General features: G+C 39.1%; 1 protein-coding gene across 4 annotated transcripts; it reads right to left on the bottom strand.

Annotated features, from left to right (window-relative positions):
* Nucleotides 1-537: 537 nt before the first annotated feature.
* TFG (trafficking from ER to golgi regulator) lies at nt 538-25,978 on the bottom strand. Of its 4 annotated transcripts, none has more exons than XM_026112340.2 (9): nt 25,780-25,918; nt 22,941-23,021; nt 20,337-20,544; nt 14,497-14,580; nt 13,738-13,884; nt 12,077-12,244; nt 8,233-8,373; nt 3,847-3,936; nt 538-1,379 (listed from the first exon to the last, which is right to left on the bottom strand). In XM_026112340.2, the coding sequence occupies exons 3-9, from the start codon at nt 20,518-20,520 to the stop codon at nt 1,009-1,011; spliced, it is 1,185 nt and encodes a 394-aa protein (XP_025968125.1). In that variant the 5' UTR covers nt 20,521-20,544; nt 22,941-23,021; nt 25,780-25,918; the 3' UTR covers nt 538-1,008. The 4 variants fall into 4 exon arrangements, with proteins under 4 accessions (XP_025968125.1, XP_025968124.1, XP_025968123.2 ...); XM_026112339.2 differs by having other exon boundaries at nt 22,941-23,045; nt 25,780-25,917; XM_026112338.2 differs by lacking the exon at nt 22,941-23,021 and having other exon boundaries at nt 538-1,376; nt 25,780-25,978.
* Between the last annotated feature and the right edge of the window lie 168 nt (nt 25,979-26,146).

Genomic DNA, 26,146 nt, shown 5'->3' with positions numbered 1-26,146 from the left:
AAGATGGAAAATATTAACTAGGAGAATGTTTTGCCCTTTCCTGTTATATGGCCTATTGAAATTGTTACAGCTCTTGATCTGTTTTTTTCTTGGCTCAAAATGGAGTCACTGGAATTGTACTCCCAAGTTTTTCTGGGTGGCAAAGCAGCTGTGGTAAGCTGTTCCTTTTTAAAAGTTCTTTTTCTCTAGCAGAGTTATTTGGCTCAATCTTTCGAGTCAGAAACCGCTTAGCCTCCCTCCCTTGTTAAAATGAAATGGTTACGGGGTCTAAGATTTTATGCATTAGTTCTTACTCTTTGGTAACAGAGTTACTTGGCAATTCATGACAGTGCAAGACTGTCTACTGCACGATCTGTACAAAAGTAGGCTGCATTCACAAAATTTCTCCACTTACCTGGACAAGTTGGGTGATCAGACCTAGAAGTCTGCTACTTTTCTTAGAAGCCTGGTATCTGTACCCTTACCACACACACTTGTCTCCTTAACACAGTTTTCTTGGTCTGTATTACCTGAATTTTGAAATCAAAACCAGGCAAATAATGTATTCAGGATTTTTATTAGCTTTCCATGTGAGCATTACAATTTATAATACATCATATCTACTTTCAAATCCAGAATGAATCTAATTTAGTACTTCATGTTATTAGTAAAAACAAGCCTGGTAAATGGGCTAAACTTCCAACTAGGATTTTAATATCCTTCAAACAAGGCAAGCTAGAATGTCAATCACTTTACAGACATTTAGGTAGTGTTTCCCAAAACAAAAAAAGAGAGGAGAAAAAACAAAAAACAAATAACCCAACCCCAAATTAAACTAGGAAGCAGATACAATTTAAAGCAGAAAAGATTCATTTGGTCATCCCCACCCCCCAGCAGAATTTAATTACCAGCTATAGGTATAAAGGATGTTTTGCCTCATTATGGTTTTGGAACCTCAATTCAAAATACTGGAGTCAGTCGGGATGGAATAGCACATGAGAGTTGCTTGCGTTCAGCAGCGCCAGGTCCTTATCGGTAGCCGGGTCCCGGCTGGGTGTAGCCCTGGCCGAAAGGAGGCCGGTTGCGGGCATAGGGGTTGGGCCCGCTGGGCGGGGGGGTCATGGTGCTTCCCGGTGGGGGGGTGAAGCCAGGCCGTGGCTGGTAAGTGCCCGGCGCCGCCTGGGACACGGGGGGGCCACTGTAGGGGGCCGGCTGGGAGGCCTGCGTGGTGTAGGGCTGCGGCTGCGGCGGGTAGCTGCCCCCCGCGTACTGCTGGGGTGGCTGCGCCGGCAGCTGCGGCGGCTGCCCGGGGAAAGCCGCAGCCGGAGCCTGGGCCGCAGGCTGGCTGTAGGCCGGGAACTGCTGCGCTTGCTGGGAGGGGGGCTGCTGACTGTAACCTGCTGGAGAGGTAGAGAGCGACATCAGGTAAGTGAGGACAGCGAAGAGCCAGTGGCTTGCAGAGTGTTTTTTTAATGACTACAGTAACAACACAAAATAATGCAGTAAGCACAGAAAAGGCAAACAGTAATGAACCACAGTATTCCTGCCTTTCATATAAGCACACTGCCTGGTTGTGGTGCACTAAAATGGCAAAACGACAACAGTAGGAGCAATTTAGTGTAAACTAGCTTTTCCATGACTTAAGCAAAATACATAAAAGGACAGATAATATCTTCACCATCATGTCACATTAAAAATACAGGCTTCATGGGCAAGGGAAGCAAAATTTAATTTAGGATAGGATTTTTTTCTTTTTTTAACCTTTTCAAATAAAAACTGAAAATTAAAAGCAGACTGTCATGAAAACATTGTCATGGCTTAATACTCATAAAGCAATGTTTTTTCATTAGATCACAGGTTCTGAGTTTCTTAATGGTAGAATTCAGTATGAAAAAAGTTGTGCAGAACGGAATACTTTAGTGTATCACTTCCATTTAAACATGTCCCAAACTTGATTTGTCTGCATAAAACTAGCTTCCAAAAGGAATTTCTCTTACTGAAGACTTTAAAATAACAAGAAGTCCTTTTTATCCATCATGAAACACACCTGCAGCTACTTGCAATGAAACCTCTCCATTGACTGGAATCCTGTCAGCATTAAACACCAGACACACAAAAATTATTAAAAGTGCACAGCCCTGAACAGAAAGAGTAAGGATTGAAGAATGCACTGGAGTAAATTTTGAACTCACCTTGAAACTGGGAATCAAAATTTACTTGTGAGACCAACCTTTGAAGGGTCCATTTTCACTACCATGAGTAAATAAGCACATTCTTGCCTAATGGATCTGCCAAACAAAAGGGGAATTGATTCTGCTCTTGGGGCACATGGGTTTGAAAGGAGGTAAATACAGGGACAAAAAGGAAAATGGACCTATGAGTCAAGATTTTCAATGGATATTGTCAAAAAGTCCTCGAAAAGAAAACTGTTTCTGATAACTAGGTTAATCATGAACTAAGTAAGGAGAAACAGAAGATCTCAGACAAGATTTGGTGATGTTTCATTCTTGCTTTGTTACCAAGTATTAGATGGCAGAATTCGCATTGCAACAAATTTCACAAAAAAGACATGACTAGAAAGCAGATGGAAAACACCCTTTTTTTTCTCCAATCAGTTTTTAAAGTCTAAAGAAAGTCAGAGAGACTCTCCTACTTCCAACAGTCCTTATTTCTGCAGAAACTAGACTTCAGAAAGTCTGTCACTGTCTTCAACTTAAAAACGCAGGAGTGAGAAACCTGCAGAGAACAAAATACTCCAGAAATACTTTAAAGACTTAAATCAAGAACAGGCTCTCCACAGAGCACACAAAGGAAAGCTGAGGCACGAGCCTTCAATTCCAAATTTTCTAGGGTTCTTATCCAAGATAAATACGTGAATTTGTTCTTAAGTTCTGCAAGTACTCTCATCTACACCAAAATCAATGTACTTTTACATATGGGAGGCAGGAATCCACACAGGCTATATTCTGAGTCATTTCGTAGTAAGGGGTGGTGGGGGGGGGGGGATGTTGGCCATTTTAAACAATCTTGCTTAAACCAAGAAATGAAAAATGCTTTGTGCCATTTTATAAAAAAAAGTATTGAGCACCAAGAGTTTTGTTATGGAATCTGCTATGTTCATCCCTGTCCTGAGCTGGATTATGAATACTAGCATATACTATCCATTATTAGATTCCAGCTTCTTCTAAAGTAAACTTTACTTCAAAACTTTCCATTCTTTATTTTGGGTACAGGCAAAGCTAACTCATCATATTTAACCACATATAAATCAGAATGCTAGCACACTTCTTCTGTTAAAAGTCCAGTAGCACCTTTACTTGAAGTTACCAGTAATATCTACAATTTAGAAAAACTAGTAATTGAAAGTTTCTCTGAAATTACAGTATTTATAAATACTAAGGATTTATTAAATGACAAATCTAGTCAGCATTCACACCATTAAATTTTGTGTGTGGAGATTACTGTGGATACAAGAAATCAGGGCCCTCTATGTATCCAATATTTAAGAAAGTTAAATTGGGATGGATGACAATCATTTTCTAGAGTCCTGAAACCACAGAAGTTAATCCTGAAGACTTATCTTATTTCAGGTGATCCATTTTGCCTACCTTTATTGCATTCTGCTGATCAGTAATGAAGTCTGCTATGGTCACAATGAAGTAGAATTGCAGTATCAGAACTCCAGCTCTGTATTAAAACATAGCTATACAGCGTGCTTTAACTGGTAATTTTTGAATTGCCTTAGTTTCTATGAGAATCACAGACAGACAGCTGCCCTTGTGCTCAGGAACAAAAACTAACAGGGTCGGGCATTCAAGGAGTCAGTCTACAGCTAAATCACGATTCGAGCAAGCCGCCAGCTCTTACCTGGGTACTGCATACCGTACTGTTGCTGAGGCTGAGCCTGGGGCTGCTGAGCAGGATAACCAGGCTGTTGATACTGTTGATACATCTGGCCTATGGATTAAAAACTTGTTTAGTTGAAGCCCAAAACCTGAGCTAGAATATAACCACTAAGGTGATAGATAACATCCTAACAGACAGTTCAGGTCACAGAAGCAATCCTTCCCACAACATGTCAAAAAAATACATAATCTGAACACCCTTTCAAGCTGCTCAAATATCAACTGAAGTGTAACTACCATTTTTAGTTTCTGAACCATGCCATTCTGAAGCATAAGTGATGCTCAACTCCAGTAAAATAAACAGTTCTCATTTGGTAAGCAATGCCTATTATTTCATGTTTTCAGAGAAGGCCATAAGCTAGACCCCTTCATTAACACTACAGTGCTGTGTAACAGAGCAGGCATCTTTAAATGACTTGATAACTGCTCCAGAACATAGTGTAAATTAAAGTACTCTGAAAGGTAAACATGTCCTTGGAGTGTCTGTTTATATTAGGTTTTTGAGACTATTTCTGCAAAGTCCTGTAAGCAGAGTGGTATATTATTCTGACCACATTTTCTAGACAAGTCATCCCTTAATATCTGACTTGCTGTAAATCAAGTTTTCTTAAGAGACCCAGGCATATACACCCTGAAGTAAAAATAAAACCATACAGTCTTAAGGTTGCGTCTTCCAATTCAATGCTACTTTTTCCTAAATTCACTATTTACAATTTCTTGGCAAGAAGAGGCAGAGTAAATGTTTAGACTTAACTCATGCCCTGTTTAGACTTTATGCTTCTGCTTCTTTTCAGTTTATTAATGTGCATAGTCAAAGAACAAAATTACCTGCCAAACTAAAGTTTAGCTGCACTGGAGCAGACATGGAAACTTTAATAGTAAAGTGTTACTGTACCATTATGCCCTCTGCAGAGATCAGCAGACTGCATAACTGCAAAGTTCTGGTATCTTCTGAATTGCACCCAGTGATCAAGATAATCAGAAGCAACTCAGCTTTGCTCTAAGTTCACTAATATCGCTGTGCATGCTGTTTTAAGGGAGCTCCTTATTTCTTTTTTTCTCTGCTTTACTTAATAGCTGAAAGCAACAGTACTTTACATTCAAACTAAGATGTACAGAATGTTTTATGCTGATACAATCCCTTCTTCAAAATTTTTGGCATACAATTATTGTGGCATGGAAAGAGTGCTGAGCACAAGGGTTGGAGAAAATTTAATCCTGTTAGCTTGATAACTGAAGATTAGAAATGGAGAAAGTATATATATATTTTTTTTTAAACTCAGTTGAATAAGGAAGTTCTGGGAGAACAACCAGGATGCTGTCTGTCTCAGGATAATTACCTTTAGGCTAATATAGATACCATACTGGCACCTGCTGGAGAGAGTAGGTAAAGAGATATGAAGGAAACCACTGCTGGCACAGTGTTTTTCAGAAGCTTTCTGAGAAGGCTTTGCTGTCTTAACCAGGACTGACGAGAAGACTTACCTAAGAGTAGAGAGGTATTCCAGTGCCATTCAAGAAAACTTTTGTAATTTACAGAAAGGAATGTATTCAGAGATCCTATTGGACCATAAATAAAGATTTTTTCCTCTCACTAGATTTTAGTTTGGAAACAAGATAAGCTACAGCACCAGTGTCTCATTTTGTACTTAGCATTACGTATTTCAGTCAAGGACCTGCCAGCACTTACCACAGTTCCTGTGCGTTTTAGCAGAGAAAAATTTTAGCTTGCTGCAGAAAAAAGATGAATAGGCAAATATGCATACTGGCACAACGTTCTTTGCCATCGAAGCTTGTAAACTGCCTGAGCAGATGAACTCTACATATACTTTAGCATAAGACTAAAAAAAATGTGCCCGCATCTGTACTACTTGGTTCTGGTGTGCATTCAGCTACTGAATTTAGTCATAAAAGAGCAAATGCATGCCAGAAGAGATGGTGCTACACTGAAACCACTTTGTTTGTCAGAAGCTAATGAATGCTTAAAACTATTAACTGGGGAAGGCAAATAATTCCTTAATATCTGCCTACAGACGTCAAATGATTTGGTATTCCCAAATAATGAATTGAGAACGAATGTAATTTCTTGGCAAAGAATTCCATTAAGAAAAAGAAACACTGATATACCAGAATGACTGACGTTGGCATTTTAATTATATCCTCTACATGTAATATTGAAGTCTGATTAGCACCAGATCTGATCAAACTAAAAGACTGAGGATGGCAAGGTGATTTTTTTCCCCCTTTTTTTTTTCTCCAAGAAATGAACTAATAATTTGAAACTGTTTTCCAAAAAGAAAAAGAAAAGAAAAACCATGCTCTACACCAACATTGGCATTTACATGAGCTGATCCTGTTGAACATTTAGTCATCGAAAGATAATTAAAGTTTTGGTTGGGTCAGGGCCCTGCACTGGCTGCTATTTATTGCGTGTACACGATGGACAACCTAAGTGTTCCCACTAGTATTTCTGATTAAAAAAGGGTGCAACAATGACTTCTAATCTCTTCCCAGTAACTGAACCATCTTATTTTCTCCAGAGCAAAGCAAATATAATCCAGAGTACTTCAGTGGAAACAAAAACTGCATAAACTATGGACCAAAACATTTATAACCTGCATTACTGTACTTTGATACACAGAAAAAAAAAGACTTAGGCAAAAATATTCAATGTAAAAAAGGCACTGTACTTGCTTTCACCCAAGTTTAGAAAACTCATTAAATCCACTCCAATACATTAGCTTAAGCAACTTCTCTTTCCAATCTAAAGTGAGTTTTGCTGAAGTAAGTCCCTTCTGTTAGTGACCCTAAAATCATGCTGCAGTTCAACTGTTTTCTTTCTCGCCAGCAGGTACTTTTTCCCTTCCCTGGTGCTGGCAGTGATTCAGAATTCCAACCTGCTGTTGCCAGTGTTTTTAAGTGCTTCGCTTTGTTGTTGCAGTTCTAGTTAAACATCAACACTTACAATCTCATACCTTATTTATGTAATTAAAAGAGTAAGAAGGTACAGCAGCAAAAAGACAAGTTCAAGAGCTGGGAGAAAATATTTTGAGTGTTAAAGTTCTCTGTCTGTTGACAGAAGACCTGAAGCACTCTTTTCCAAAACTACTACATATAATCAGACATCAAACTTATTACAGCTTTAAGCTACACAGAAGACTCTCGTTTATATCTCATTTATATAACATCAAAAATTCTTAGGAAATTAAACCTTATATCAAAAATTAATTTTCAGGAAAAAAAAGCTAAAAGCTGCTCCACCTCTAAAAACAGCATTCATGCTTGCTTAAATATATGCCTAACAGCAAGCTGGTCAAATACGTTGCTCAGTGAAAGTGTTACTGATGCCCTTCAGGCCTTCATACCTTTCCAAGATATTTCAAGTAATTGTGGATACTCTTATCACTATCATTAATATTTCTTACATTTATCTCAGCATTATACCAGTATAGAAAGCAGCAGAGGGTGGTAACTTGTTTTTACATTAAAATACAGGAACAACTTTATATTGTACTTTATATGGAGATAAAAATACAAAAACAAGTCATTCCATAGATGGAGTTTCATCCAGAGCTGGGCATGTCTGAAGGCTCAGTGCTTTCACAAACAGCAATAGAAAGTGATGCCAAAATGTTACAAATCTCTGAAGAGGTTTATTTTTAGAAGTCAAATCACATGTGAAAGGGCACAATAACAAGAAATCTGAATACCAGAGTCAATACCTTAAACTTTAAAGGAAGAGCTTATTAAAGCACTCAAAGTTATTTAGGAAAACTGTGATGCATACATGATGGTTATGCTACTGCCTAATTATGAGGTTTAACCTGGCTGGCACAGAACAATACATAATAAATAGTAAATCATATAACAGTAAATAGTAAACTTACTACAATAATGTCTTGGTTTTGCTAGATAGAAACAGTTGGTAAATAACACTCTTAATTTATACTGACAAGCCAGCATTACTGATAAAACTGTTAATTAAGTGAAAGCAACTGCTTAAATATCACTTGACACAACATGCAAGGTATATACTACAAACTAAGATTTTCAAACAGCTTTAAAGTGAAGTGTATTATACAAGCTCCTTTGTAGTAAAATGAACATAGATGCAAACAGAAAATACTACAATGAAACTCCCTTTTCAGGATATGTGACCTACCCTTTTCCATAAAGCTACCACTCCACCTGCTGTTTATATATTGAACAGCATGAGAAAAAATTGCTTTTTGCAGCATTTGTAGTTTTGGAATCAACTTTGGGTATGCCAATTAGAAATCCTAACTAACAAATTCAGACTGAACCAGCATCATTTCTGTCTTAAATAGTGGAAAAATACGCTGCTCACCTTCCACCTGACCAGTCTGTGGCTGTGTTCCAGCATATGGCGGCTGCTGCGGCTGAACACCAGGCGGATGGGCTGCAGAAGAAGAGGAAGCGATGCTATCTGGTGTTCCCGACCGCTCTTCTGTAGGGGCACTGGGTGGTCCTAAAGGAGCAAGAACAAGATATATTAAATTAAATGAATGGGGAATTTGAATAAGAAGTGTCATGCAAGATCATTTCCTTACAAAGTTTTTAACATATTTTTCCATTTTTCCACAGCTTTACATCTGAAGATGTCAGGCCCAGAATAAAATTAAGTATATTTGCAAATCTACACTAGCACGCCTTTGGAAATAATTTCTGTGGCAATTTCCCACTTGTGCCTAGGTCAAAGTCACTCAGATCTCATTCTTCAGAGGGATGATCCATTTTGGGGATAAGACTCTCAGTAACAACATGGTCTTTTTGCAGCTTCATGTTTTAACTCTGCAGACATGCACCGAAGACGACTTCTTACATTTGGACAGAGCATGCACCTACATATCTCTTCTTTCTCATCTGGAACAAAGGTGCCAGGCTGTGTGAAATCACTCTAATGCAGCAGTGTTTTATTGTGACCTGCACGGGCCCAGGCAATTCGGGTTTTACCAGTACTCACAGAGCACATGAACAAACAGAAAACTTTCAAAGAATGTTTTACATTTGCACTCCCAATCGGGATACAGTAGGCTTCTGTCTAAAAGCAATTGCTTTGATAATTCTAAAAATATTCCAGCTACTGATTAGCATGCAGAGGAAGGTGATGAAAAGTTCTGAAATACCTATGTGAATAGGTACACTACACTGCAATTAAATAAAGAACATTTTATTAGAAACAAGGAAGCTTAAACTCAGATCTTTCCAGCTCTTAGGTATACAAGTACTACCTATGATTTCAAAGACACTAAACTACATGTTCAACACGCGTATCAACATTTCTGCAAATTCAACTTAAAGTCATATTTGCAAGATACAACTTCTACCATATGCATCCAACAATACACACATTTAATTGCACCTTCCCCCTCTCCTTATTAGGAAAAAAATGCCTCAAAGCTGCCTGGTTTTGCCTGTATCTACACAACACTGCAGCAGTATGACTTTTGAAATGGGATTTCTCATATCCCGTTTAAATGGTCCGCTGTAAAGCTCTCTGTGCATTCAAAGCATGTTGAAGTGTAACCCCACAGTATTTTTTCAATATAGATGCAAGTAAGTTTGTAGAAACACATTAAAAAGAAAGGTCATAAAAAGATTTGAGGATCTGTATAAATAGATTTATTCTACATACAGAGTCAAACATAGTGTTAGGCTACTAGAACAACATGCAACAAAACCCAGAAGTCCTTACAGCAAAATAAGTTTGCTCTATCAGGAGAATTATGGAGACACAGATCTTAAAGCATCACTGATGCTATGATCAAAGCATTAACTGACACTGAGGCTTTGTACGGCAGACAAAAAAACGTTTCTTCAAAAAAATTAGCTCCAATTTTCAGCCAGTGCTACTTCATAATCTACTGTACCACTTCATTGTTCAAAAGAAGTCTGTTTCAAGTTTTCAAGTACCAACTTTTTCTGGTTTGGGAATTAACTGTGCTGTGGCAACACCCCAATTGACTCCGTGCAGGAAGAGATCACTCAATAGGTCTCATCCATTGCACAGTACCCGATCCGAAGACAGATGCTCAGTTTGCAGTTACAGCTTTGGCTCCTGCACAGTTGCTAACACATAGTGCAGATCTATTCCTACCACGCCAGGCTTTTGCTAATACAGACACATGGTAGAAGCAAGCTCCACTTGCGAATTGTTTGTCCATCTGTATCATCACTACATAGACCATATGAAATTTGGTCTAGAGTTTGAATACACACAGCACATGTTCTAAACTAACTGCAGTTTTACTTTCAAGTATCAATGCTATATTATATTGCCAGACCCAAGCACACTCTGTGCAAAATCACTTCTGTATATTCTGCATCACATTGCCTATTGAAATTATAAAAGTAATTTCAGATGTAGTTATCCTGTCTTAAGTTGATTGCATTAAGTTTACTATGTATTCAGTTTTAAAATGGTTACTATGAGGTAGAGCCAACAATCATGCAGTTCTTCAAGAACAAAAGCAATCCAGGCAAGTAAGTTATTCTTCTCTGTCAACAGTAACTAGGATGACACTACTGGATTTCAAAACGAGGCAGAGAACAGAGATGCTCACACAAAACATTCCGACTGACCCAAACAGCAGAAACAAGCCAAGGATACAAGCTGAACAGCAAGACCAAGACCTAAGGCAGAGCAGTGGATCCTGTTTTCCCATCACTGGCAGACACCAATTAAGTTAGTCTACTGTGCTTCCAAGGGAACACAGCATTTCCGTTAACTCTATTAACTTAAACAGCTGTTGTCACCTAATAACCCATTAAAAATATATACATATAGTATCATTTTTAAGTGTAGTTCTTTGTTAGCTGTAAGTGAATGTGACCAATGCATTTAACATTCTTCTTTCTTTGAAAAAAATTAGGAAAAATGTCTTACACAGATACTAAACACAGGTACCTACATCTCCAAAAAAATAAATAAATAAAATAGAAGTGAAGTCTTTGTAGTTTTGGCAATTTCATTAGAAGGACGGAAACTCACATTTTACTTTTAATTCCTTCCTTGAGCTGAAAACATGTAAAGGACAGGGTAGTTCCTATTCATAGGGTTTCATGTGATTATTCTGAATACAAGTGCAAAAGCAAAACTGCTAAGCTGATTTGTAAAGTTCCAATTTTGTCACCAAAAAAAAAAAAAATGCACAGAAGCTCCAAATTGAAAGCTCAGTGCTCTTCCTCTCTTCTCCCTCACTTTCTAATCAAGCAATCAGAACTTGGAGCAGATGCGGGTCACCCCAACACTCACTACACCAGAGTTCATTTCAGGTCAGGGCTGCAATTATGAAGTGAGTCCACCCGGCACCCTCACTTACTACGCTTCAATTTACGTAGGGAAACAGTCTCAGGAGGATGCGTTCCAGAAGCACATTTAACATGCTGCAACTGCTAATAGGCTACTCAGTCACCAGCACCAGATGAGAGCTAGCCCAAAGTAACCCTCCCCATGCAAAACATGTATAGTGTGGGCACCAGGCCATTAGTACCATTTAGTTTCTTTTTTTGATTGTTTATGTAGACATAGCCATGGGATCAATCTCCAGTTGCTGTTAGTTTGTCTCTCTCTCCACCTCATTTTCTAAACTACACAATATAAGCTCTTTACAAAGCTTGCTATCAGAGGTTACAAAGTTTATATGCACAGAAAAAATATTGCAAAACAAGCAAGGTATCAAGTCTAACATTTAAAAATACTTCAGAGTTGGAAAATACCCTGTTATTCCAGGTAACATTTGAGTTCACTGCAATGACACCTAACGTGACCGAACCACCTTACATTCAAGGGCAGTCAACGGTAACACTAGTCTACTAATACACTGATATCTCGAAAGATGCCACCGCCATAACAGATGTTATTTGACATCCACTATTCTAGTAATAGCTTTCTAAAGTAATCTGAATCAAAAAGAGTACTAAGCCATTTTCTACTCCAAGCATAGCAAAACCAACAGCAGTATTTCAACGTTTTGTATACGGAAGTTAGAAAATCCATTTACAACTCTTCAGTATATCAAGCTTTAGAATTCTGTAAAGGAACAGTGAATACGAAACATGGCTTAATACATCCAAAATACAAATTCTCTGTACAAATCAAGATTTTTAAATTCTTGAGTCATCAATTACAAGAAAAGTTTCACATTCCTTTTCATAAGATGTGTTCTTACCTGACACTTGATCATCTGTCAAGCCAAATGCTGACATGACATTCTTGCTGATTTCATCCTGATTTTTTAGCGGATCAAATGCAGACATGCTTGCTGCTATAACTTGAGTAGATGGCTTAACAGTGGAGTCAGCAGCAGCAGCCTTTTCTTCCCTACCATCTACAGCATCTAGAAAAAAAACGTCCTGTTATTAATTCTTGAGAACGGAAAACCCACCGTAAGTATATGTTGTATTACAGCAACTTTAAACTTGCATGCAGTTTTTTTTAAACTGTATATTTTAACGGTTGCAAACATACACATTAGGGTAATAGCAAATATTGTACCTCCAAATATAACCTCCATGATCAGTCACAAAGCTTCAGTTTTATTGCACATAGTTACTTAAAGACAAACTGACACTATGGAGTATTAATTCTCCCCCTTTGTCTCAAGTTCAAAGGTACAAGGCTCTTGTTTTGCCCAATTGTTTTGGTATGGCTTGTCTACAGAGAATTCAAAATTAGGAATGCTTACAGGATAACTTCAAGTTTACTACTGTTTTGTCAACTGTAATTTTTGTTTTGTTTTATTCCCCCCATCCCATCCTGCCTAAGATGACAGGTGAAGTTCATCTCCTTGTTCTTATGCAAAAAACATTGCATCACTCAGAAATCTAGTAACAGTGCTTCATTCTCACTTTAATGACAAAAAAATGCACATAGTTTAAACTGGCAAGTTCTACATCCAGTGTAAGATCACCATCCTAACCTCCTTCCAAAGGGTTAATAACCTAAATCCATGGCATTCATAACTGCTTATACTGCAGCAACAGTGGTTGGATTTTGGTTGGTTTTGTTGTTAAAAAAAGCATTAAGTGTGAAACACAGAGGTGGTGTTTCTAAGAGGAGAAGTTGGAGCTCTTGGTTTGCCTCTTTACTCAAGGGTGCTGTAGTCCATGACTTAAATATATCATTATCTTCTGTGTCCAGCTTCCCCAAAACCTCTAATTAAGGACACGTGAACAAATCCAGAGGTATAGTTTTACAGTACAACAGCCATAAGCTAGGAGCTCACTGTCTCAAAACCAGGAGAATGAGACTTCCTTCCCCATTTTGCCCTCCTCCTATAATACTTTCCACCACTATCTGCACCCTTGTGCTGCTTACCCTGAGATAGCTCTGATGCTTGTCTGATCAGAAAATGAGTAGATTCAGTTTCTTAACCAGGCAAAAAAAGTGAATACAGTTTTGCTGAATTAGCTTTTTGCTATTCTAGTGAATCAAACTTGCTTAGCAACAAGACAAGCACCAGAGCTGGCCCAGGTAAGCAGTGGGAGCACTCAGCTGGGAGCAAGATCTCCCCTCTTCAGCAACAAGCTATTAATTCAGTTCAAGCCCTGTCAAAACTTTATCGTGACTCACAGGTGCTAGTTACAGCGCTTTGATGTTTCGCAACAGGAATCAAGCTCTGAAGTTTTATTTCTATGTTAACATGGTGCTTTACTCCAAATAGTTTGAACTCTGCCTCTCAAAGAACTAAACCATTAAAAAATAAGTTCCAAGATACTGAGCAACCATCATGAATGACCACAATTAGTACTCAAGACTCCATTTTTCACTTTGTTAAACAGCACAAAACTCTGCAGATCAAACTGAACAATTCTGAGCCAGACTGCCTACCGCTTTCAGGCAGATTAGCAGAAAGCCCAGGTTCTGCTGGCGGTTCTAAACAGTCCAGTAGACGATTGACCTTATTGCGAAGTTCTATCAGCTCTCGACGCAGATATTTCACCTGATTAGATTCTAGGGGTCTTGGTTGTCCATTAACTGCAAAAGAGCAATTAAATAAATTTAAGATTGTAGTAACGTTTTGGCATCCAGTTTAAGATTGGGGGAAAAAAATAAACCGCACTATTTTTTACTCACTTTCATCTTCCTCTTCTGTGGAGGACTTAAAATGACACACACTGAGTCAACACAGACTAAGCTTATTCTAGAGCTTACTATTCATTTAATATAATCTCAGTTCAACATAATATACTGTACCAGAACTGGAGAGAAAGGTTTGCAGTAAATTTCTGCTCTTTGTGCTCATTTCCACAAATACACGCTGAATATTACAAACACCACTTTTGGTGAAAATCTGTCCCTTCAGAAAGTGAACTAAAGAAAGCAGCATACACAGCTAACACTACAGCAAACCATGAGTAAGGTCAGTCTTCAGGAAGGAAGATAGTTTTAGTTTCTTTAAGTTCAGATGTCTCACAAAACAGCAAGAAGAAAAACAGATTTCATATATTAATCTAGTATTTTTAACTTACTGATTTCATCCTTCTGAGATGACCTAAACTGAAAGCTATTTATAGCATCCAGTGGAGCCCACTGCCAGAATTTTTAAATAAAGGGGGGGAAAAAAAACCCACAATTTTTTATACTTACCAAATAATGTCAGCTTAAGTATCCTACTGCATTGAATTGCAAAGGAAAGATCTGAGCTATCAAAAATTGTTATAAGATCTCCATCTGAAAAGAATGTGAAAAAGTTGCATTAAAAGCAAAGCCTAGTAACTAGTGAACTTCATGCTAGGGCAGAAGGCTTACTTCATTACTAAAAATAACACTGCCTGTTTGATTCTGAAGCTACTAGAAAAAAAAGTTACCAATTAACACTATTGAAAAATGGTACTATACCTTTTATACATATAAAAAAAATGAAAATTTTGAAAACAGAGTTAGAACACAGAAGTTTTTTCTGTCATTATTAAGTAAGGCTTATATCCTTATTTCCGTAAGGTACAATCGCTTACAACCATAAACTGTAATTTAAAGTATCTGCAATAACTTGGGTAGGACAAACGATTTACAGAATAAGGACCACTTACCAAGAAAAATTAAGCTTTTTTTTGTTCAAAACAACATAAGACAAAGCAACAAGTTAAACTTGTGCACATCACAGAAGAAAATTTTATTAATGGGAGAGTGCAGGGAAATTATGCTCAGAGGGTAGGATGGAAGTATGACTGGGCTCCAAAACATCCTTCTGACATTAGTCCTTTGAAAGAATGACGGTTCCATACAGTCTCTTCATTTACTTTTTTGTTTGCATACACGATGAAGCATTATATCTAATAGTTCACAGGGGCCAACACCTGAAATAACAATGCTGCCGCTTAAAGTTAATATGGCCATTTTGAATGGTTCCAAAACAGTACTGTTCATGAACAGTTCTTAAAAACAGGAGAATCAAGACAGAAGTTGGCACAAGCTGACCCCCAATTTAATTTTTAAAAGCAAAACACACACACTCACAAGACAGCAAAAAGTTAAGTGACTAGAACACTTTCTCGGGTTATATTCTGACCAATGATCTGAAAGACTGATTTTCAGCAAGGGAATAATAATAATCAAGTACCTATGGAAAAATTAACAGTAAAATTATCCTAGCCTTAACACACAAACAGGAATGAGAAGACACGAAGATGTCAAAGTAGTCAGAACAGAACTTTTCTCTCAATCGAGGAACTTGACGTGAAGCCTCAACTCTTAGTCATTTATTTTCATGTGGCAGATTTCAGAGGTGAGCTGACTTACTGAATCTGCACATTGCCATCAGTCACAGGAACTATGTAAGAACTGTTTGGGATCCTTTAAGACACAAAACACTATGCATAAAACACCAAACATGTTTTAGTCCTATTAATATACAAAAGAGATACCAAACTCCCAGTAATCTTTCTTTTCAGATATTTTAACCTTTCAGAAGGCCTTTCAGAATTTTTAACCTGACTCAGGACAGCAGTCAATCACATCAATATCCTGCTTACTCAACAAAATCACCAATTAAAAAAAAAAAAAACTCTGTTCTCTCTGGCAGGATTCATTTTCTGCTGTTTTAAAAAAATTTGAAAGGCTTATCAAGAGATTAAATGAGCACAAACTAGCCAGTGCAAAGTAAAGAGTGGGGCTGTATAACCAGGAAAGTGTGTACCTTGGCAGAGGGAAGGAGAAGGAATAGCAAGGCCTTCTCCTTCCAGAACACCTTATTTATGACTGGGAACTGAGACGAGACACTATCTAGTGAAGCTTCACCCCCCAGAATCAACAGTGTTATACAAATGACACACAACTGGGAACAAAACAGAGGCCAACCTATTCATGCTTCCTCCCTAAAACACTGTTACAAGGAGGCTCTGTGGACAAACACAAACTTTTTTAATTACACATTACTGCCTGGAAATTCTTAGCAATTTCATAGGTATGAAGATATATGCTATGAAGATCCAACTGCATACGAGTTATGGTCAAAATTTTCAAATAAATATGAATCCATATGAATAAACAGTCATAAAACATCTGGATGCAAGTCGAAAAAAGCTCAGAATTTGAAGACCTACGTATTCTAATTGCATCACCCTCTCACAAGAAGTAACACCTCCACGCTGGAAGGTGTTCCTACTGTAGCACCAACAAGAACAACCAACAACACTGTCAGTCTCCACAGAAGCTGCTTTCTAAAAAAGATAAAAGTGAAGTCTTACAGATACCAGCAGTCTAATGATATATTTCCCTCAGGAACATTTGAAAACTGTTTTATATTTTTGACTCCAGAGATGGGTTTTTTTGTCCTGTGTTCTTTTACACTTTTGTGATCTCAAAAATTTTACTTGGCAGGAACCTCTGAAGACCATCTAGGCCCTACTCGAAGCAGGACTACTGCCAACACCACATTACATTAATCGTGGCTTTGCTGAGTTGTGTCTAGAAAGCGTCTAAGAATGGAGGCTCCACAATCCCTCTGGGTAACCAGTTCCAGCGCTGCACTGCCCTCTTAGCCAAAACATTGTCTGAGCCTCTCAAGCCACAATTTACAACTACTGCCCCCTCCATTAGGGTCTGGCACTACAGAGAAGAGTTTGGCTCCATTTCAGTTCAGTTAGCTGTAGGCTGCTATTAGCTCTGCCCTCAGTCTCCTCTTCACCACAGTGAACAAGCCCAGCTCCCTCAGCCTCTCCCTGTAGGGCACCTGCCCTGAGCCCCTCACCACCATCACCGCAGCCTGCTGGATTCTCTCCAGTTTCTCAAAGTCTTTTCGTCCTGGGGTGCTGGGGGCAAAAGTGACTATGGAAATCCCAGTGGCGCCTCAACAGAAGAGAAGTGCAACACCCTCCCTCGACCTGCTCGCCATTATGATCAAAACCAGCACTTATACAATTATAACCTGATCACATGAACTCATGAAAGTTGAAAAGTCCTTTGTCTTTGGCCGTAAAGCACCTTTTCTCCAAGTAAAACACTTACTCCAGTTTTTCAGTATCCCTTCCTAAATACTGATGCCAAAATCCGCTGTAGTCTGTCACAAAGCCCTTCTCCTATTTCGTATACTCCTGTTTACACAATAAGTGATTATTACGTCTTCTGCAAATGCACATTGAGAAAAGCATCTCAAAATGGTCTTTATCACACCAGTCAATACTAAGATTCACAGTCTGAAAAAAGATGCACATCCTGCATAACCAAGTGAAAAGTTACATTAATACACATTGTCAGGTCACCAGAAAGAATCCATATCATTCCATCTCCCCACCTACTATTTATATTATTTATTAATTTATTATTATTTTAAAACAACATTTATGTTGAATGCAGGTTTTACGAATGATTAAAATTTTGCTTTTAAGCCGCTACAGGAATAGAAAATGGCTGAAAAGCACCAGCACCCACAAGTACAGAATCTTGCTAGAAACATAAAATCAGTTCTAGTCCAATTGACAACTATCAAACTATTATCTAGGTAGCACATACACTAGGATTCATAAGCTATATATACAAGTGTGTATGTGCACACATATATAAGTCAAGCCTATATCTGTGTGTAAATATATGACATAAGTCAAGCCATAACAAAGTCCTGACAACAAAGCAAACCAACTTTTTCATTTTAAGGAATGTCAGTGTAGCATTATTCCTGTCACCAAGATACAGAGAGGAATATGCCATGCTAATTACATTCTGTTGCAACTTACAAGAGGGCTTCCTTTATTTCATCTATAAATCGTGCTATTCTGAGAGTATACTTTTCTTGTTTTCCAAGCGGCATAGCTTTGGCCCTCACTCAAGGTTCCCTAGTACACTAAAGATTTCCTGCTATGCCAATTATAGTTGCCTGCCTTTAGTAAAGGCAAGTGACTTCCAATGGACTGGAAAGTATTTTATCATTAACTCTGTATCATCATGGTGCATTCCCATTTTTATGGCATTATTAGAATTCTCTTTAAAATACTAGAAATTGGTCTTGCTATCCATGGCCCTGCCAGCTATGCTTCCTTTGCTACTAAATTCATCCACCCCTACTATTTCTCTACATTTTCAAGTGTTCGTATAAATCATCATTTATTTTTCTTTTGTACTAATTGCTGCCTTAATCTTTGAAGGAGGAGAGAGTATAGTCATTCTTCCCATTCTTGTTTTCACAAAATTTGTAGAAATAACACATTTTTAACCATTTTAAGGAGCTCTGAGTTTGTATCCCCTTTTTTTTCTAATCATTTTTGCCAAAAAATAAAAGTAGTTTTCCTTCAGTTTGCTAAGTGGAGGGGGGGGGGGGAAATTAGACTCAAGGATTGTAACAATTTGATGAAGATATAACAAAGCCATGACATTTTGCAGAAGTAGAAAATCCCATATCCAGGCTTGAAGATCACTAGCTTCAGATGACAGCAACAAAAAACAAAGCCCACAAGGGTAGATAAAGCATTCTTCTGAACAGTCAAAAGAGTACACCTACGAATTTCAAGAGTACCCACATCGAGGTTGGTAGAAGTAGAGGAGGTCCTTAGACTTACTTAAAAATATTTGCTCATTAAAGATGAAGACAACTGTTCCTCCAGCTTTGGAGAGGTAAACAACAAAGCTGAAACAGCTAGAAAGTACATATTCCAATGTTTCAAATAACAAAGAGATTTTTAAAAGAATCTTAGCATAGCTGAAGCAAAGTCAAAACTACTAGGACCCTCATGTGATAATCTTAAACTGAGGCCTAGCCCTGTCAATTTTTTTCCTTTAATCATTTGCAACTTGCTCTGATATTAATACAGTTTAAATGTTCTTAGTAATAACCACCACCTTGGATATCATATAAAGAAACTCCAAGTCACAGCAGAAAAGCAGTACATCCTGAGCCAGAGAAACCTGGTATTAAAAGCAGGAGGTCTCCAGGCTATGAAAAACACTTAACGGATGAAACCACAATTAGAGTCTCCATCACACATCATCCGCTTCAGAAGAAAGGACAAAAATATAGACATATGCAAAAACAGAGAGCTATACTTAAAGTACAGGTAAGAATGCAAAAAAAAAAAGGGGGGGGGGGGGAAGGGCCTGGAAACTTTAACATAATGAGAAAACATCCACCAATTTCCTTTTATCTTTCCCATTCTAAAAAGGGGAAAAAAAGATTGATTTTGTGATAGAAGCAAAAACATAACAACCACTGCAAATCCACTGAATTGTGTTCCTATTAGACACCAAGACCCAAAAAGATGGTCCTTAATTTCCTGTCAGTTTTGATGAGAAGCAATGTCTCTAAAAGCTCTGTGAACCTGAACAACTCTCCAGGTCATTCAAAGTGAAGTTTTCTTTCCTAGACATATAAACAAGTTATTTGACATTTCAGGTACTACAGGAAGAGCTAAAGTTTCCTACTCCTATAGTTAAGAAAAATTAACCTGAATATTTGAGTAATGTAGTATTTATACAAGTTTCTAATTTGAATAAGAGACTTTGATTTTTATCACTCTCTGAATTTCATATTTGTACTTGTAAATTCCAGCCTTCTCCCCCAAACTAAGTAGCTTTTCCATGCCCCACACTGACACTCAAGGAATAAAAAAAAGCCTCAATACCACAACTCTCAACTCACAAGTTTTCAAAGTCTTTTAAGAGTTTGTGTTAAATCATACATACTAATTCACCTCTTGCCTTCAATCCCATTTTATCACTGACAACAGAAAGAAGTGGTTAAATGACTGGACAGCAAAGAAGCCTGCAATAGCATCAGCTTTCTGCAACAACAAGAAGTGATCTTTGAGATAGCTGATATTTCAGAGATACTGGAGGGTACACTACCAGCACAACCACAAGAAATACAGCTTCTATTTATTGACTGAATCTCGGAAATGGCTTTCAGTTGCTAACAATGTTTTAGACAATTTAAGAGATAATTTTGTTGTTTTTGTCCTTAGGTAAGTCATCTCAGAGCAACACTAGTAATTAAACCTTACCTTCATCTTTATACTTTATTGTGACTTCATCATTGCTCAGAAGTTTTCCTCTAAAAACTCGCTGCATCATTAGCACTAACTCATCATAGGTGATGTCCTCATTATGAATAGGAATCCTCCTAATATCTTCCCCAAGCTGAGCTTTGATGATCAGCTTCCCACTTAAGTCCAGCTGCCCATTCATGGTGGACTCCTGATCTATAGACACCTGTTAACAACAAAACATTAAAAATGTTTTAGAACACTGGACTGCTAGTTATTTAAATCCCTTTGATGACAGTACTGAAACTTTCAATCTTTTGAAAGCATTACTGTTAGACAGCACTACAGAGAAGCTTTCGTGGACACATTTAACTTCTCAAATGATAAAATGGCCAATGTATTAATTAAGCTTATGAGCAAAACAGAACTCTGCAACATTAGACATCAAAACAAACAGTTCTGACTGTTCTCAGTGCTCTGAATTTAAATCCAAAGACCTTTAAAAAGCATGCAGCTTTTAAATGTGACATTTAGGAACTTCACCCTGTTTTTTGGTAAAATATCTACCTGTAAACTGTCATGGAAAAAGTTATACAGGAAGTAATATTCCTGAGGATTTGCTGTTGAAATGCATGTATATCTCTCTTTCACAGAATGTGCAATGCAGCAAAAACTCAGCCTTACAACATTATACATTATTACCTAACTAGATCATTTTTACCTCCCCCATAACTGTGATACCCAGCAAACGGCTGTTTGTTTGTTTTAAGACTGCAAGAACAAAAGAATAAAAAAAAAAAACTCGAAGATTATACGCAGTAAGGTGGTTTTATTAAAGTAGGCAAGTTGAAACAGGCACCATTCTAGATACAAGCAAAAGAAAAAAAAAAGGAAGAACTGAGCACTGGTTTTATTATATGCATAGTCAGAATAAATTGAAAGTTTCTCTCTAGGAAGCAAGACAGGCAATTCTTCCTGGTTTTTTAGATTTTAACCAAGATTTTATATTGAAAAGAGCTATCATTAGACCATACAACAGTTTCAGTTTTGTGTTTCCAGATTATTGCTCCTGATCTTATTGAAAAATTCAGTACAACATACAGAAGTATACTGAGCAGCACAGCATGGTCCTAATCAAAAGTTATAACCTACACAAAGGTCTGTACCATGACTCAAGTTGCCTGAGTTAGTTTCCCAAATCAATATTACATCTGACTATGAGAGAAAGCCAGTCAGCCAGAGGCTACCACAGACATCAGCAGCGGTACCCACTGATAATACAGCTCTGTTTCCCCTCTGCATGTCCAGAACACAACTATCTTCAGTTGCCCAAGGCACACAGTATGCATCTCGTGGCTCAGAGCCACAAGGGTGTTATGCAAAATACCAGGTCTGGGCAGTTGGTCACTCTCCGATGGACAACCGCTCCAACTTCGACATGCGCAATAAAGTCATCTTCCGTCCCAGATACACAGGACATACACTTCAAAGTCATATCCTTCACACTTCATATATGACAACTAAAGAATTACAACTCTGTGCCACGTAGGTATTATGTTAAAAACACACAAGTCTATTATTTACAAATAAAAAGAGAAAGTATAGAGAAGTTACTCAGGGGAGTAATGAAAAAATCTAGATAGCTTGTCAGTCTTTCCCTTTTTCTTCACTGTTTTGGACAGGGCCAAAACAATGAAAGTGGAATAAAGAGAAATTAAAGAGGCAGGCACCTTAATATCTGAAGTACAAATGTTGGAGAGCTTAGAGTTAGGAAGCCTTACATATCAAAACTGGAATTCCCAAAAGGTATGCAGGCAAGCAAGCTGTCCTTTCTCTTTGGCAAAAAACAAACACACACAAAAGCAAAACAAAAACAAAACAAAAACCCACAATTCTTGACAGAGATATGCAAATATGTGTCCCTTAGCTTTAAGGACATTACAACATGGCACTCTATGAGAAAAATGAGCTTTGCTTTGGTCAGTCAATTTTTAAAACACTCTATTGAAAATGACTTCTCTCCTACTAGAGAAATAAGCAGCTGATGCCTTTAACACATCATATCTTGATGTATCTCTATATATTTAACTCTACTGTTTCAACAATGACATTATATATTAGAAAGACATACTACAATGCTATCTCTAGATTGCAACTCAATTTCTGTCTTACTGTAATTAACTTGATATAAAGCAAACACTTCATGCAAATCCATGTGTTCAGCCCTATGACTTTCCAGAAAAAGATACAAGCAACTACTGAGCAAAACTCACTTTCCTGGTCAGACATAACAGTAAGTAGGTGAATACAAAGAAATTGAATTCAATTGCAGGGAAAAGGGACCTGTAATTAACACAGCCAGGGTGTCACTGAGACACTCTGATGAAGCATAGTGAAGTTAATAATATCGTTAATGCATTATTCATGTTATGCAACATAGTGGTCTAGACTGCAGGCACATCAACTCCATCTAATTAGCACTTTGTTTTAGTAGCAGTTGCTTGTAAAAACACAGCTATTTGCAGTAGGTATTTAAATAATATTTTTAAGCATCAAAAAAAATTAAGTAGTATCCACAGGTCTTCTTTCACCTCCTTTCCACAAACATATGTTTATCATTACCTTGGTTTTCTTACTGATGCTGGTTTATTGCTCAGATTTTCCACCTCACTTCAGGACAGAGTTAGGATAAGCCGCCATGCACTATCAATGGCAGAAAAGAGGAAGCTGCATCAGAAAAATGAAAAAAATATTTATTTGCTCTCAGACTTCTTTAGAGTTATATAGTTCATACTGATCTTTCACCTTAGAACATCTTACTAAAGTCACTATTTTATCCATAAGGTAACCATCAGACATTTACACCTTGAGTATCATGGAGTTCAAAGTTGAACTAAAACAGATCCTGAACAAGAGTTTTAATTTCATAATAAAAGAGCTTTTGATTTTTTTTCTAAATTTTGTAATTGTGCATAGGAATTGTTAACAGTAATGCATTCCTTTCCAGGAGAGTGATCTCCCCTAACAGTCTTAAAATATTTATTCATAGGGCCCTCCACCTTAACCGCCCAGCTTAAGTTAAAGAAAATAAACTCAGATCGATTTAGCAGTATCAAAACATAGAAGCACATTTCTTCATTTAAAGCTGAAGTCCCTTAACATTAACTGGTGTCTTCAAGGCAGCATCAGGGCCAGACTATAAGCAGCAAAGGAGCAGTAATGCCACCTTTTCACAGACAGAAACACCAAACTGGGCAGAAAGAATGGACCCAAGTCAGAAATACACAGCCACTTAAATATATGATCTGCCATCAACTCATCTTCAGATTCAGCTTTTGCTGCTAGAAAGCCGATATGATGATCTGCTTGAGGTTTCTGCAGTCCACCTGTTTCTTATGCATGCACTCATCATCCAGAGCTACAAGACAATGAGTTAGCATACAGACCAACCCAATGTCAAACAAAACTCTGCTCCTCCCTCCCACCTGTTAGGCATATTCTACCCAGCACTTGTACTTTTTTTTTTTCTCCTCATCTTTCCTTCTTGTCTCTTTCTGACACATGCACACACAGTTATCTCAACACCTGTGGTCAGATTTTTGGATGATTTGCTGCCAGAGGAAAAAGTAGCTTTCTCTCATCCACATTAAACTGGAATTTTCCAATGTGGCCAGCTCCCCTCTTTTGACTGACCTTAGGAAATTGGGATAGACAGGCATGAGGAACACAGGACTGAAGCAGAGAGCAAGAGAGCTCTGAAGAATGAAGCCCCTCTCTAATTCTCATAGGTTGGCAGCTACTCCCCTCATCCTGGGTAAGCAGTAATATTCACCTTCAAAAAGGGCTGTACTTGTTCCTGACAGGGAGAAGGGTAAGGCTGCTCTGATATACTAAGTAGGCAAAACACAATTTACTGCAATGAATAAGTAAGGGATACGGATCATACATCTAAAAGTGGTTTAATTTACAGAGTTAATTTAGCTTGCATCTTGTGTTAAGTATTATAGTTGAGCAGCGTCTTTGCTTCCGTAATGTTATGGTGTAATTTACTCAGAAACAGACAACAATAAAAACATAATCTCATTAGTACTTCTTAACAAGACAGATTTTGGTGGACACGCTTGGGCTACTGTGGTCTTTCAACAGATGGAATTCATCATTCATACTTTGTGCAAGGAAGCCAGCAATTATATTGTCTTATTTGCCTCCATTATTCACAGAAATCCACTTCGTGTCTACCAAAGAATATGGAAAAAGTAACAAAAAAAGCACCTAAGTGCACTTATTTTGTCAAACTGTTCTCCATTCTGCTTGAAAGTGTCTAGGTTTTAAGAAACAGATTCTAAACATTGCATCTGCTTGCAAACATTACAGAAAGTTATATGAAATGTCTTAATCATTAAATCATATAGCTTTTAAGTTTTTCTTTCCTCACTGTGAGTATGACACAGCTGAATGCATGACTTCCTGAAGAAAATGCTTGGTTTTCCAAGGAAGATGCTCAGAATGTGTACTGGTAAGCTTTTTTTAACAGAATAAATCAGTGTCTACTTTCTCAGGAAAAGAGAAAACCTCCAATATCTTCCTGTTTAAGACGCACTATTTTTCATAAGAATCTCACCTTCATCTTCTAGGCTCCCTAATGTAGAACATGCATTTTAGAGGTACAGATTTTTTCCCCTCACAGCCCTGTTTCTGTTCACATCATGCGCCAAGGTCCTATCTAAATTACTGACTCAGGATCGATTTAAAGCAGTGATGTCATAACTCTTTTTGATTTCACTACCCTTTTGCCACTGCAGCAGAGGATCACAGTGTTGCAAAGGCAGAACCGGCACTCCCACTTCACTGCTCCCTCTGTCAAAAGAGGGATGAGGGGCAACAGGGTGAGCTGTACAGAAAGAGGGCCAAGCATCGCTGCCCCCCAAGCCCCACTCGACAGAGCCTTGAGAGCTTTCCTAAGGCAGCTGAGACTGGGACAGAAAGGAGAAGAGCTAATTTCGCTTCTTTTTTTTCCTCTTTTTTTCTTGTTACAGTAAGGGCAGGCCCGATCCAATGAAGAGCAGAAATCGTGGCCATTCACTGCCGGGGGAGGAGGCTGCAGTCTCCCAAGGAAGAGAGGCCTGGCGGGCAGACGGGGTGCAGGGGGGGCTCTGCGAGCGCTCAGCCCCCAACTCCCCGGGCCGAGAGAGCGGCGCTGAGGGACTGCTGCGGCCTCTCGGCGCGGCAGGGCGCGGGCGGGGGGACACGACGGGTCTCCCCGCCGCTCCGCCAGGGGCCGCCTCGCCCCTGTCCCGCCGGTGGGGGGGGGGGGGCGCGGTAAGCGTCGCCCCCCCCCCCCACCCGCAACCGCTCCTCCCGCCGCCATTCACACAGGCGCCAACGGCTCCCCCCGGGACCGTGCGGGAGGTGGGGGGAGGAAGGTGTATGGGAAGGGAGCCGGGGAACCCCGCTGTCTTACTCTGGCTTCTCCGCAGTCTCGCCAGTGGAGGCCGCCCCGTCCGAACCCGCCAAGGGCCACCGCCGCCGCCCGTACGTGGCAGGGCAGAAAGGGGGCTGGTGCGACTGCCGCAACTGCCGGGCCTGCGCGAGCCGCCCGCATGCGCACTCGAGCTCCCAGCCCGGCCAGCGCCGCAGGACGCATGCGCCGCCGAGGGCGGCGGGGGCGGGGAGCCGCTTCCCTCTCCGCGCCGACGCGCTATGGGGCGGCGGCGCGCACGCAGCCGCACGCGCGGCGGGGTGGGGTGGGGTGGGGGCTGCGCGGCCGCGCGGCTGCGCGGGCAGCGGCAGTTGGGCTGTTGCGAGGGTGGGGGAAGTACTGTGGCGGC

This window comes from Dromaius novaehollandiae, chromosome 1 (genome assembly GCF_036370855.1).
Source record: "Dromaius novaehollandiae isolate bDroNov1 chromosome 1, bDroNov1.hap1, whole genome shotgun sequence".
NCBI lineage: Eukaryota > Metazoa > Chordata > Aves > Casuariiformes > Dromaiidae > Dromaius > Dromaius novaehollandiae.
The sequence above is the reverse complement of the archived record's forward strand: the minus strand, read 5'-3'. Positions and strand labels throughout refer to the sequence as shown.

Excerpts from the sequence above, each read along its gene's own strand:
- TFG (XM_026112337.2), bottom strand. The coding sequence starts at position 25,962 with ATGCGTCCTGCGGCGCTGGCCGGGCTGGGAGCTCGAGTGCGCATGCGG. Across the intron at positions 20,545-25,779 it reads GAGACTGCGGAGAAGCCAGA|GTGTCTATAGATCAGGAGTC; the intron begins GTAAGACAGCGG and ends TGTTGTTAACAG. Across the intron at positions 3,937-8,232 it reads ACAGACTGGTCAGGTGGAAG|GCCAGATGTATCAACAGTAT; the intron begins GTGAGCAGCGTA and ends TTTAATCCATAG.